The sequence below is a fragment of the Malurus melanocephalus genome, unplaced genomic scaffold, assembly GCF_030028575.1.
Source record: "Malurus melanocephalus ecotype Western Australia unplaced genomic scaffold, MMel_1.1 scaffold_172, whole genome shotgun sequence".
NCBI lineage: Eukaryota > Metazoa > Chordata > Aves > Passeriformes > Maluridae > Malurus > Malurus melanocephalus.
In genome coordinates, this window is record NW_026623404.1 from 621,209 (window position 1) to 633,811 (window position 12,603).

The 12,603-nt window shown below is 41.0% G+C and overlaps 1 protein-coding gene across 4 annotated transcripts; it reads right to left on the reverse strand.

Moving 5' to 3' along the window:
• Positions 1 to 4,413: 4,413 nt before the first annotated feature.
• MSANTD4 (Myb/SANT DNA binding domain containing 4 with coiled-coils) lies at positions 4,414 to 12,603 on the reverse strand. 4 transcript variants are annotated; one of them, XM_057372472.1, is made up of 4 exons: positions 12,511 to 12,603; positions 11,000 to 11,096; positions 7,311 to 7,939; positions 4,414 to 5,590 (listed from the first exon to the last, which is right to left on the reverse strand). In XM_057372472.1, exons 3-4 carry the CDS (start codon positions 7,770 to 7,772, stop codon positions 5,015 to 5,017), a joined length of 1,038 nt encoding a protein of 345 aa, XP_057228455.1. In that variant the 5' UTR covers positions 7,773 to 7,939; positions 11,000 to 11,096; positions 12,511 to 12,603; the 3' UTR covers positions 4,414 to 5,014. The 4 variants fall into 4 exon arrangements, with proteins under 4 accessions (XP_057228455.1, XP_057228456.1, XP_057228457.1 ...); XM_057372473.1 differs by lacking the exon at positions 12,511 to 12,603 and adding an exon at positions 11,996 to 12,485; XM_057372474.1 differs by lacking the exon at positions 11,000 to 11,096.

A 12,603-nucleotide genomic window follows, 5' to 3' on the forward strand; every position in this document is an offset into this window, starting at 1 on the left:
TAAGAAAAGAAAAAAAATGTGACTATCATTGCATGTGGTGACATTTTCTGACACCGTCTGGCTTAAATTCACTAATTAATTTCAGGAACAACAGAGAAAAATTAGTCTTTCCTCCTCCCTTCTTCTCCCACCTATCACTTCTGTCTAGGCTCTTGACTGACACAGAGTAGGATTTTTKAGGGTATTTTTGTGTCTGTAAAATATCAGCCCTAGGTCTGACTCCATCTCCTTGGAACACGCCTGCAGGGAGTTTCTGGGGGTGAATGAGCCAGGGGGATGCTCATCACTGATGCTCTTTTGTGGCAGCTGCTCAAAGAGTTCTGTGAAAAGGTGAAGAAATTATAAACTAYGGGCTWCTGYTCCCACTTGCATGGGGGATTTTGGAAACTCTTCCTCTCCTGGCTGATAACTCCTTGGCTAGAAAAGACATTTTAAGGTGATGGAAGATACAAATGCTTATGAAATCCTAACCATCTCTCATTTGTCTTTATTAATTAATATTTTATATCTTGGGTACACATTGCTTTCAACMTCTCTTTATGCACAATGAAAGTTGCTCAAAATGTCCTCAAAATAAWACAAGACCACTTACTCAAGGAAAGGAAGTTTTCTTTGAATCCTGCTTTGTTAGCTATGTCCTGTTGGGACTGTGGCTGCTTTGGGGACCACATTTACAACCTTACCTCATGATCCCTGTTGATAGAACAATGCTAAGCATCAGACAATCTGTCTCCAAACTGCCCTGGAGAAAACACCTGGACACATGCTACTTCTCTTGTTAATGTCTTAGCCAGGCACAAATTGGTGGGACCCACCACTGATGACAGACAGTGAGAAACTCTCTGAAGCAGCCTTTTGGCTCTAAAATTGCAGGCTAGAAACCCCCTCATGGACTAGTGGACACAAYAGCATGTATAAAGGTCCCAGCATGTGTTCCTGCCGCAAGAAACCAGATGGCACACGCACATTCCATGAGCTGCCTTTCGGACCTCAGGCTGCACTTGGTTCCCTCAGGTGCACTTTGCAATTTTCCCATTTATAAATTCCCATGGGTGTCACACAGTCATGAACTCTGACATCAGTGCATCAGACAAAACCTTGATAAAACATTTAAAATGAAAACTGGGGTATTTCTAGTATTCTGTTTTCTCTATCACCAGTTTCACCTGCTTTCCCTCTTACTAAAGGTTTGATCTTCACCCCACTTTCTTTTTTTTTTTTTTCCTCCAAATACTTGCCTCTTCCTCCATATGTGCGTGGTCTCCCCTTGCCTTAAACCTCTTCCCAGTCTGGAAATGTCACTCAATATCAAAAATCATAGGCCCTTCTTTTAACCAGGCTCCAAACCTCTCCCTCTCTAGCAGAGAACTAAGCCTGTGTGTACGTCCTAACTTGGGTGACATTTACAAGGTAAAAATCTTGCCCTTAGGCTTTACTGCCRGGATCCCAGGTTGGTAAATCAAGGAATTAAAGTTTAAGAGATTGCAGGCTAGCATTTAAATATAGGACATTTAAATTCAAATTACCACAAAATGACTGCATTTTCATTATGAAAGAAGCAAGCTATAAAATTGATGTATTAAACTCTGTAATTTTCTCTAAATTTTATGTTGAAACCGTATTTTCAATGATTCATCACAATACTTAATTTCATCATTCAGTATTTTCCAAGAYGTTTTCTATAACCAAAAGACGCATCATTTCCCTAGAAGGCTGAACAGTTGTTAAAAAAAAAGTAATTGCTTATATGCAGCMTATTAACATTTGGAGAAATGTTCAAATTTCTGAAATAATTGATAATTCAGAAATGGTTCAGATTTATCTACTTATTTTTCCCTAAAACCTTAAGCGATCTTAYAGTAAAATTCTGAAGATGCTCAATGGAAAATACAAATCATTACCCCAATGTACAAATGGAGTAACACAGGAAGAGATGTGCTGGTATCAAGCAGCAGTTCAACYGCCTATCGAAACAGGAGCCAGAGTCCACATCTGCTCCTTCCTGGCCAGACACTTCTCCCAGATAAGACCRTAGGAAAGTTCTCTCTGTCCTGGCTTGGTCCTTCTGGTCACTTCTTGCAGAGCTGCCTATCGTTCTTGAACAAGYTGCCCTTGTTCCTACTCTAACCCTGTTTGGCAGTCAGAACAGTTATCTARAAAGTTGGTCACCTCAGGATACAGCAAATCGTAAAATCCATGTTATCCCATATCTCAGTCAGTCTGTGAGCACTGGACAATCCAGACAAACTCCCTGAATTCTGCCTCTTTCACATTTTAAAAGAAAAAGATAAGTATTTTCTCCAAATCACAAAAAGCTATTTTTTTTATCAATTTGCTCAATACACACCATCCTTTATTTTGATGTATTGGATTTGTGAGTTGATGTCTTGGTAGCAGGAAGGGCTACAGGCATGGTTTGTGAGAGAAGCTGCCAGGAGCTGCTCCCATGTCAGACAGAGCCGATCCCTGGTGGCTCCAGAATGGACCCAAGCGTGGCCAAGGCCAAGTCCATCAGTGACAGTGGTAGTGGCACTGGGATAATGAATTTAACAAGGGCAAAATGCACAGGAGCAACTGCAGCCAGAGAGAGGGAATGACAATATCYGAGCAAAATAGCTCCAGACACCAAGGATCAGAGCAGGACAGGCAGGAGACACTCCAGGTTCTGGAGCTGARGCTCCCCTGCAGCCCATGGAGGAGCCCACATTGGAGAAGGGGGAAACACCTGAAGGAGGCTGTGACCCCAGTGGAAGCCTGCACTGGAGCAGGCTCCTAGCAGGACCTGTGGGCCTTTGGAGAGAGGAGCCCACACTGGATCAGGTTTGCTGGCAGAACTTGAGACCTCACAGGGGACCCATGGGAGAACATCCTGATCCTGAAGGACTGCACCCTGTGGAAGGGAGCCACACTGCAGCACTTCAAGAACTGCTGCCTGGGGGAAGGACTCCTTTTATAAAAATTCATGGAGAACTGTCTCCTGTGGGAAGGATCCTACACTGGAGTAGGGGAAGGGTGTGAGGAGTCCTCCCTGTGAGGAAGGAGAAGCAGTGTGTGATGAACTGACGGCAGCCCAGATTCCCCATCCTTCTGCGCCACTTGCAGGGAAGCAGCAAAAATCAGGCGTGAAGTCAAGCCTGGGAAGAAGGAAATGCTGCGGCAAAGGTRGTTAAATATTTACTTTTATTTCTCATTATTCTTGATTGGTAATAAACTAATTTCCCCAAGTTGAGTCAGTTTTGCYRTGATKATWATTGCTRTGTGGKCTCTGCTCTTACCTCCACCCATGAGCTTTTTGTTGTATTTTCTCTCCCCTGTCCAGCTGAAGTGAAAAAACAACTCTGATGTACACCTGGCATCTAACCAAGGCCAGTCCACCACATTCAGGAAGAAAAACTCAAGAGACTTAACTTTGCCCAGGGCATTTCTATCTAACTGGTTGGTGTTGCTTTCCTTTTTCCCTWCTCAAATAAGTCCCAGTTGATTAAGTCCAACTCTGAGGTGCCTCATCTCTCTGACTGACCACACATGAATACAGGCATCAGCAGCTTTGGGATGCTGCACTGCTCAGTATCCAGGTTTCTGCAGATGTAGCCTCATTCCTCTGTGAAGAAAAGTCTCAAGAGCCATTCTGGAGTGTAGTAGTCAAATTTATTTCCACTGTAGRAGCACACTTGTTTAAGTAATAAAAAAATAACATTTTCTTTGCAGAATAAAAGTAAACCTGTAGTGGTATAAATATATTTACTTRCACAAGAATTCACCTAAATCACCCAACATAAGTTTAGACTTAGTATTCTCATAGTCCTAAATTTCCAACAGAGTTAACAAAACAGTTACTTGCAGAAAGATGAGAAAGGTCAAGTCTGGCTCAGTTGGGACTTAGCATATATGAAATAATAGAAAGCTTCCTTCCTTGRYTGTTTTTTGGGGTTTTTCTTTGTTATATGAATACACCRCTTATGAAATATACTGAGAGCCTAKAGCACTGACCATAACCRTCTGTCTAATTAAAATATATCACATGGAGAACCCTAGAAGCTTCTTCTGGCTGCCTTGCAGACCTGACATTGGTGCTGGCCAGACAGAACCAGCAAGGAGTGTAATAAGTGTTGAAGCTCAGTGCTCCTTAGGTTGTGGTCAACCTCCAAAACTCCATTCCTGACACTCCCATCACCAACTACTGCCTTTCAAGGAAAAACATGGTCTAACGATTTCCTTCAGGGGATCATCAGACTCATCAGACAGCATGCCTAATCCGTCAGTAAATTCCTGTGCTGTACTAACACAGGTGTTCTTCTCCACACAGCATTATTAATGACCTGGCGAAGCCAACAATCCAGATTATAGTAAGTATGGCGGATGTGTAACTACCTAACATGAATACTTCATGAAAAAAACCCCAAACAAACAAACAAACAAACAAACCTACTTTCTTTGTTCCCATTCAGTTCAAGCCATGGAACAACAGTAAACACAACTGCAATGAATTCTACTTGCACGCTAACTTGTAGATAACTCTTTAACTCTTTTTCCAATTGTGGGGATGGGAAAAAAGGGGGGGGGGGAAATAAAAATTTAATGAATCAATGACTCTGTATTCCTGTGTTCTGCCTAAATCATACTTCTTTACCATACAGGCTATTGTCAGCACCATGTCCTCACAACATATGCTGATTWATTCTGACCCTTCCTTCCTGTTAGTACAGTGACAAAAAGTACGAGGTTCAGCCTTGATTTGACTCAAGGCATCTACGAGAGGAGGACACTGAACTAATACAGCACAATATTGAAGACAAGAGAAYAGAACACTAAAGTTCTGATACACTAAAAAGCAATTTAACACATAAGCTCATTTATGTAGGCACACTGACATTGAGCACCATTTTTTTAAACATCAACATTCAACTCTGAACAGAAGAATGTTAAGCCTCTAGGACTGTTTCAATATTAGGAAAGGAACTACTTCTAATTTAGAAACATCAAAACACTAATGTTGACACCTTAGTCAAGACATTCACTGCAAGTGACCCTCTCTCTGAATTCGAAGGCGTTCCTTCTCCACTTGCAAGCGTTCCTTCTCAATTTGCAGCTTCTCTGACTCAAACTTAAGGAACTGCAACCTCTCTTTCTCTAACTGCAAACGTTCCTTTTCAAGTTTTAACTTTTCAGTTTCTAGATCCAAAGGCTGCATGATGGGTTTTTCTGTCTGGGTGAGGTCATTTTCCAGGGCAGGTTTCTCAGTATGCAGAGTCTCTAGCCTGAGTTTCTCCCACTCAATCTGAAGTCGCTCCTTCTCTATCTGAAGCCTCTCACGCTCCAAGTCGACGTGCCGTAACCGCTCCTTTTCAATCTGCAGGCGCTCCTTCTCCACTTGCAACCTCTCGGCTTCGATGTCCAGTCGCTGTTTCTCCAGCTCCACYTTTTGCTTCTCCAGATTTATAAGCAAGTGAGAATCTTCAAAAGCTAGCCTAGCTTGAGCAGAGCTCAGATTTCCAAACTCTTCAATGTGGGGGAAGTCTGGTAGGTCGTTTTCCTTTTTTGAATCTGGCAGAACCGATGACAATATTTCTTCTTCTTCCTCAATAGGAAACTGCAGGGATGAATGCRACAGACAAGAATTACATTCCAGCCTTTATGCCAGAATAAATTTTTTACACACAACTTGACTTAAAAAAAAAACCTGATTTTTTTTTTTACTTTTAAAGTTACTCTGAAGCGTTTAACTTGTATGCTGTGAAATAAAAATGCTAAGTCAGAAGATTTTTCTATCATTATACAGAAAGAGAAACAGGTTTTATCTGCAATTAATATCTAGTAATGAAAAATGGAAAATAGGCTTGTCAGTGAACATGCAAGTACATACAGAAAATATGGCACAGTTGTTATTACAGATCATTCAGAACAACTGATAGAAAACTGTCTCTAGAAGACCATATGTTGTTCTTACCTTTCATGGAGCTGAGTGACATTTATGTAAGCCACTAGGCATTTGTTGTGACTAATTATTTATCAGAGCAGATGGATCCATAGGCTATGTGTTATGTAAGCTAACCTAACCTTCACTAASTTTAGGATTCCATTTCTGAAAGACATTTAACACTGACATTTTTCACATGCTCCTAACCCTACCAATTCTAGTAAGTGGGTCAATAAGCAAAGCGTTTTAACCACTTTGTATTATCACATTTGCTGTAAAGCTATTTKTGATGCAGATGATGAGGTGCTTAGGACCACTGCTCTCAGCAGATGACTGTAACATTTCATGCAGAATCATAGTCCTTATGTGCTACAAATTCATAGCACGTAGGACATAAATTGTCTCCCAATACATACACTGAAAGAGAAAGGCAAACTGAGGAAGGTATGCATTCAGAAAAATCTTCGGACCAGTGATGGCACCGCCAGTCCTCTAGCATTAGAGAAGACACACACTGTTCTTCAGCACTGTCTGACAGTAGTTCTCACTACCATTTAACAGCTTAAGCTGACTTTTCACCAGCACACACATTAACAAAGTTAAGATAGGAGCTGCTTCCCCATTTCTCCCACTCAAAAAAAACCCAACAAAAAAATCTCCATCCCAAAAATCCCCAAAGCAATAAAAAACCGTAAGCAAAATTGTTTGACAACCCCTTTCTGAAATGTGAACTATGTATTTAAAGAGGAACAGCAAAACTATCCCAACATTTGACTGCACTCCAGCTGGTTGCCTATCCCAGGACAGTCTCACTACTACTTGGARTAACAACCTGTCTATAGAATCCACTACTGCTTGTCAAATTCACACTAAAATTCTGACGGAGAGGAATGGCTGACTGATTAATTCTAGTAATGTTTTCATCTCCTGTAGGTTCATTTTAAGAAATGCAAACAGTATATTTCTTTCTATATTCTATCTCTTTCTGTACTTGMAGGTAACATATACTTTCATTTCTTAAAGAAGAGCACTTCTCTGTTCATCCATCCAGGCAGCCTGAATATTAAAATCACCAATTACCTTCAACAGCATATTTTCATTGCATTGACTCAGCTAATTCTTATCTGTGGCACATACAAATGGAAAATACATGTGCAAAGACATATTCAAAGTTTAGGGATATCAAATCAATAATCAACATCCAAGACGTTACACACAATTGCAAGTTGCTAGATTTGAATACCATCTCTATGAAATATAGTTGTTTCAACAGTTTAAATCACACATTCAGAAAAAACAGAAACAGATGCTATGAAGAAACACAGTAAAAAGCCTTATGCCGAAATGAAACCAAGGCCATATTGCACATAGCTCGTGTACACCAGTCACTCACTTCGAAATTCTGTGGGTCCTCCTCTTCCTCTTCTACTTTGATTTCTGTTAAAGATCCACCAGCTTCTCTGAAGTCAGTGATATTTTGCCATTCAAAACTAGAGTCAATTGCAAATCCCATTTTGTCATCCATGTCTTCATTGAGAGAGTCATCTAAATTGGATGAAGGAAGGTGAAACCCAGGACCTACTACTTTGATGTTTGCATTCAGACGTTTTCTCTTCATGAGTGCTCTCCAGTCAAGGTACCGCCTTTTCACTTCTGTCCCTGTTCTTTGCTCTCCTTCACCTACAGCATTGACACACTCTGCTATTTCCTCCCAAGCTTTCCGTTTCATCTCATTAATTGTTGTATTAAGTTGTTTTGAAAAGAGTACTTCTCTTCTTTTTCTGATCTCCTTAAGGAGAGTTTGAGTTTCCTGAACACTAAAATTGCTTTTTCTTTTCCTTTTTAACTGTTTCATTTTTTCCAGGCTTAACCTAATGATTTCACCACAGTAGACTACAGGGATGATCTGATACTAATCAACTACTAATATAAATAAATTTTAAAGCAAATGAAAGTAGAGCTCAGTTCTCRTGAAGTAAATTTTCTCTTCACTTGGTAGTATTTTTCTATTTGTCAGGCTTCCTAAGAGAAAAAGAGCAAACAAGATGAATCTCCAAGGCATACACTATATATTTTCATTTAACAACTTGACTCCTAAGTCATCATTTAAGGAATGCATATTTTGAACTAATTGCTTATTTGATAAGAGAAAACTATTTCCTTAAATTTTGAATATAAAGTAGTCATAGATACTTTCTCTAACCTCCTGTGAATTATAAAACCATTAACACATGAATGTCATGCACTGTTAAGGTTGATTTGGTATAACCATTACAAAAATACAGCTATTTTCCTTCAGCTCTTAAAGAGTTTTGCCAGTCAGRATTTGCTTAAGACTGAAACTTGTCACACACATTTCAGTTTGAATGCTAAGTTATTTCCAAAAGAAGCTGGAATTGTTGTATCATTACTTCAAAAACATGAAATGTTTAGGGGACTGAAATTTCTGAGACTTATTTTAAATGTGATACCATTTCCATTTTAAAGAAAAAGTAACTTGAGATGAAAAGTTCACATTTTAGAGGCCCTTCTGACTTATCTTAATCATAAATAAAAGAACTGGAGCAAGCTGTTGAATGTCATAAAATAACTACTAGTTCCAACAAATGTCATTCATTAGAGACATTTCAACAGGAAATAGATTAAAATCACTACATGACCATGATAAAACCCTCCTGCATCATTCTCATACTGCTAAACATCCCATGTCAGATACAATGRCAGCTTTAAAATTCATCCAGTCCTCTACCCTCAGCACCAGCCAATCCTGTGTCTGATCCTGAAGAGAAGATGGACCCCCAAAATACACCTGACGGATTGTGTGCAACTCTGTATAGAAGTGGAGAGTGAGTGGGAGAAACAGGGGACTATTAATGCAGTAATGAGTAACTTAGACCATATTACAAAATAAAAACAATCCACAGCAACCATCAAAACCTAGAAGCAAAGACTAAGAATCAAAAATTATCTTGGTCACAGATTGCTTGGCAACAGGTCCAATTCAGGATTATTTTGAACTTTGTTTTGTACCATGTTACCTACTACTGCAGGTAAGTTCAAAAGGCTTTAAGTCAAGCAGGCCAGGGATTCACTATAGACTGCATGCAGTTTCAAGCTGCTRTTTGTTCACTGTTCATGCAGTAAAGACACCTGAAGGCAAATGGCTTCCAGATTATATATTCAATTGTGACTAACTAATGGACTTAATTCTTAAATAACTCCCTCCCAGSTATACAGGATTTTTAAATTACTAAGTATTTTTCCTACTATTGTTCTCCCTAAACTTGGTTAAAGCATACACATCAGCACATTATACTACAACTCTGTACCTAGGGAATAATGTACATACTGATTTAGACATTTTTCTTCATCTCCTATGCACTACTGACTATAATAAGTGGTTCACTTGCAGTTTTCCATGTCAAGCAATATTCTGTCATTCCCAACAGGTAAGTATGCTACCATCAAGTATTTTTTAAAACAGTGCATTTAAAAAATCTCTACTACTTTTCGTCATTAAAACACTAGTCTTCTTGCAAAGCCACTTAGTTCCAATGATTTCTAGGTAGCAAATACGCAAAACCAAGTCCCAAGAAGAAATCAATTGCATAAAGCATGAGCCTGCATCAGCACATACCAYGCTACAGTGCTCTCATGTAGCTACCCAGCACCTAGGACTCCTCAGATTCAAGTAGGAAGCTGCATGCTGCTGCTTAGGATGTGTGAGACTTTCTGCCCTTCTGAAAATGAAGTCCCAATTGGCCTTAAGAAAATGGAACTATTAAAAACGTAATATAACCTACTGCTTTAATGCAGACCCTTAACTTGACTCATAGTAAAAAAAAACAGCTGTAGAAAGCCAAATTTACATCAGAAGACAAACTGTATCTATTAGAATTACACCAGATTTTTCTGAGACCTTTTATCTGATCTTTAAGCATACTCCTTAGCAGATTTCTGCTGAATGACAGCAGAATTTTTATGTCAAGGTATATACTGGCTAAGTCCTTTACTTATCCCCAGCTAGGTGAACAAGGTTCTGGTCATTCCCAACAAAAAGGAAMCACAGGATTTTATGTATATTTATCACTTGTGTCACATTTTATCGCATTTATCATACATMTCTCTAGTTACCCTGGCTCTTTCTAAATTTCTCAGTGCTAGCACAGCAGCTTAATGTGGGCACAAACACAGAAAAAAAAATCAGCTGGGTTTCCAGATCAAATTTTCATCAGCTTCCAAATACAGTTCTATATCAACATGGAAAATGCTGACAAGCAAGTTTTCTCCTTAGCTCTGGAGAAGGCTGAGCATTAAAACATGCAAATACCAGGTCACTCTGTGGGTCGGTCCACTGCTCCTTACATCAGTGCTCTGCATCACCTGAATGATGTCCCAGCCACACTTTGTGAAGTTTTTAATCCCAGTTTWGGATTTTATGCTATAAGCCAAGGACATAATCCTTAAGAACTACAGTACTAATTTGGAAACTACTGGCATCCAATCCCTTTATTAGGTAAAGTTTTCTTTTAGACTTTTCTAAACTTTTGCTAGAACGCATCTGACACAAGCCCCTGAATTTCCCAGTGAAACATCAGTAAAACCACTRTATTTTAAAACTCACAACTACTAGCTTCCAATTGGTAAGGATATCTTGCCTCTTCTAACTCTTTCCTTCCTGAAAGCACATTGCCTTGCTAAGGACAAGTCTTTTCTCATTAATATAAATGGGGTCAGTAAATTGTCTTAAGAGTATGTTTACTCCTAGAGATAGCTCTGTGTGCCTTTCTGATATATCRACTAAAAGATCTTATTATCTAACAAAAATAAAGATTTGGGATATTCATGGKTTTTGCCATTGCTAGATAGTTTCCAGGATATTACCCTTTGAGGAAAAATGAACTGCTACATATTCAAAGTATGTAAGAGAATATTAATAAGCTAGGATTTGTACACATTCTAGACAGCTACAGGGAAAAAAAAMMCCCAAAATTCATCAGTTGGGATGGCTTTAATGCCTGTCCTAGTAGCTAGGATCATGCTGTGTTTTGGATTAGTATGACAATAATGTTGGTAACGCACCAATGTGTTGGTTGTGGCTAAGCAGTGCTTATTTTAAGTCAAGGACTTTTCAGTTTCCCACGCTCTGCCGGTGATGTGCACAAGAAGCTGGGGTGAACTGCAATGCAAAATACATACTATTACACTTTGGGTAGAAATATGAAGTATTGACTAAAAAAAACCAAACAACTCTGATGACATCATAAAGACTTCAAGGTCTTTCAGAAAAGATGGCAACATGGAGCTATGACTTTGGGCCTGTCAGGCCAAAAGCAACCTGTGATCAAGAAGGTTCTCATCGCTGCACAAAAGAAACACAAACTGTTACGCTCGAAAAGAAACAAGTACTGTAAAACTGAGCTGGAAACTCCATAAACAGAATATACATACACTGAATACCTTTGGCATAGCTAAACACAGAAGTATCCTTGTTCTGTCTCCATTGTTCACACCTTATTTTCTGACCATGTGTTGGACCAACAAAAAAAAAACCAAACCGTTAACAAATCCCCAAACATGCAAGGAAGCAAACAAAAACATCCATGCATTCACCAGGACTGGAGGACTTGTTGCTAGCATCGAACTTGAATAATTCTTTACAAAAATCATGACTTAAAAAAATATGTCTTGATGGTTTCTTTAAAAAACTTTGAGGGCTTATGTTTGAATAAAAYCCCCCTCAAATTATGAGGACCTGCTAGCTCTTAARTTCATTTAAACAAAATTAGAGAGTCTAAGTATCTTCTGCCTAAGGCTTTCTAGAAAACTTTTTGTGTGATTCSTAACAGATGGCTACATTGGCTTGGAGCAGCTTTTGTACGAAGGTTTTAGTATCGGAGGATCTGGGTGCCGCACAACACATCACCCAACACAGCCCTGCAAGAAGCCCGCGGTTYACACAAACGGAAAAGCAGGCACAGAAGGGAACCAACAACACCTAAAAGAATAATTTAACGAAGCAGGGAGAAAGCACGGAAGATGGCAAGCAGCTGGGGATTCAGGATATTGAAGACATACACTTAKGAGGCCAAAGCTGCCCTTTCCCTAAACCAGCCACGGCTACGAAGGGGTAGAGAGCACAGGGTCCCCGCGTGGGGAGAGCGCTTCGGAGGGATGAGGGCGGGCAGAGCCGCGGGGCCAGCTCGGTCCCACCCGGAGCGCCGCAGGGAAAGCAAGGCGGCAACAAAGGGAGGCGGGGGCACGGTCGGCTGCCCCGGCCAGCACGGCCCCCGGGCCCCGGAGAGCAGATGGGGCCGTGGGCCCTGCAGCAAGCCAGGGCCTCTCCGGCCGGCGGGGCTCTGCGATTCTCCCGGCAGAAGGAGGAAGAGGAACGAGACTTCCTCGTGGGGAAAAAAAGRCGACGGGCAATCGCCTCATCACCCCGAGGGGCCGAGGGCGGCAGAGCCCCACCGCTCTACCCCCGCGAGGGGGCCGAAGGCTGCCCACACGCCGCGGGGGGAGCTACCGCCCCACGCCCGGGCCGGTCCGCCGCCTGCCCCGCCCGGTCCCCGGGGACCGCGCCAGCGACTCACCTGCGCCCGACGCTCCCCTCAGGGCCGCCGGCCCTTTAACGGCCACCACGCTCCCATTGGGCGAGCCGCCTGCCTGTCACTCTTCTCCGCACG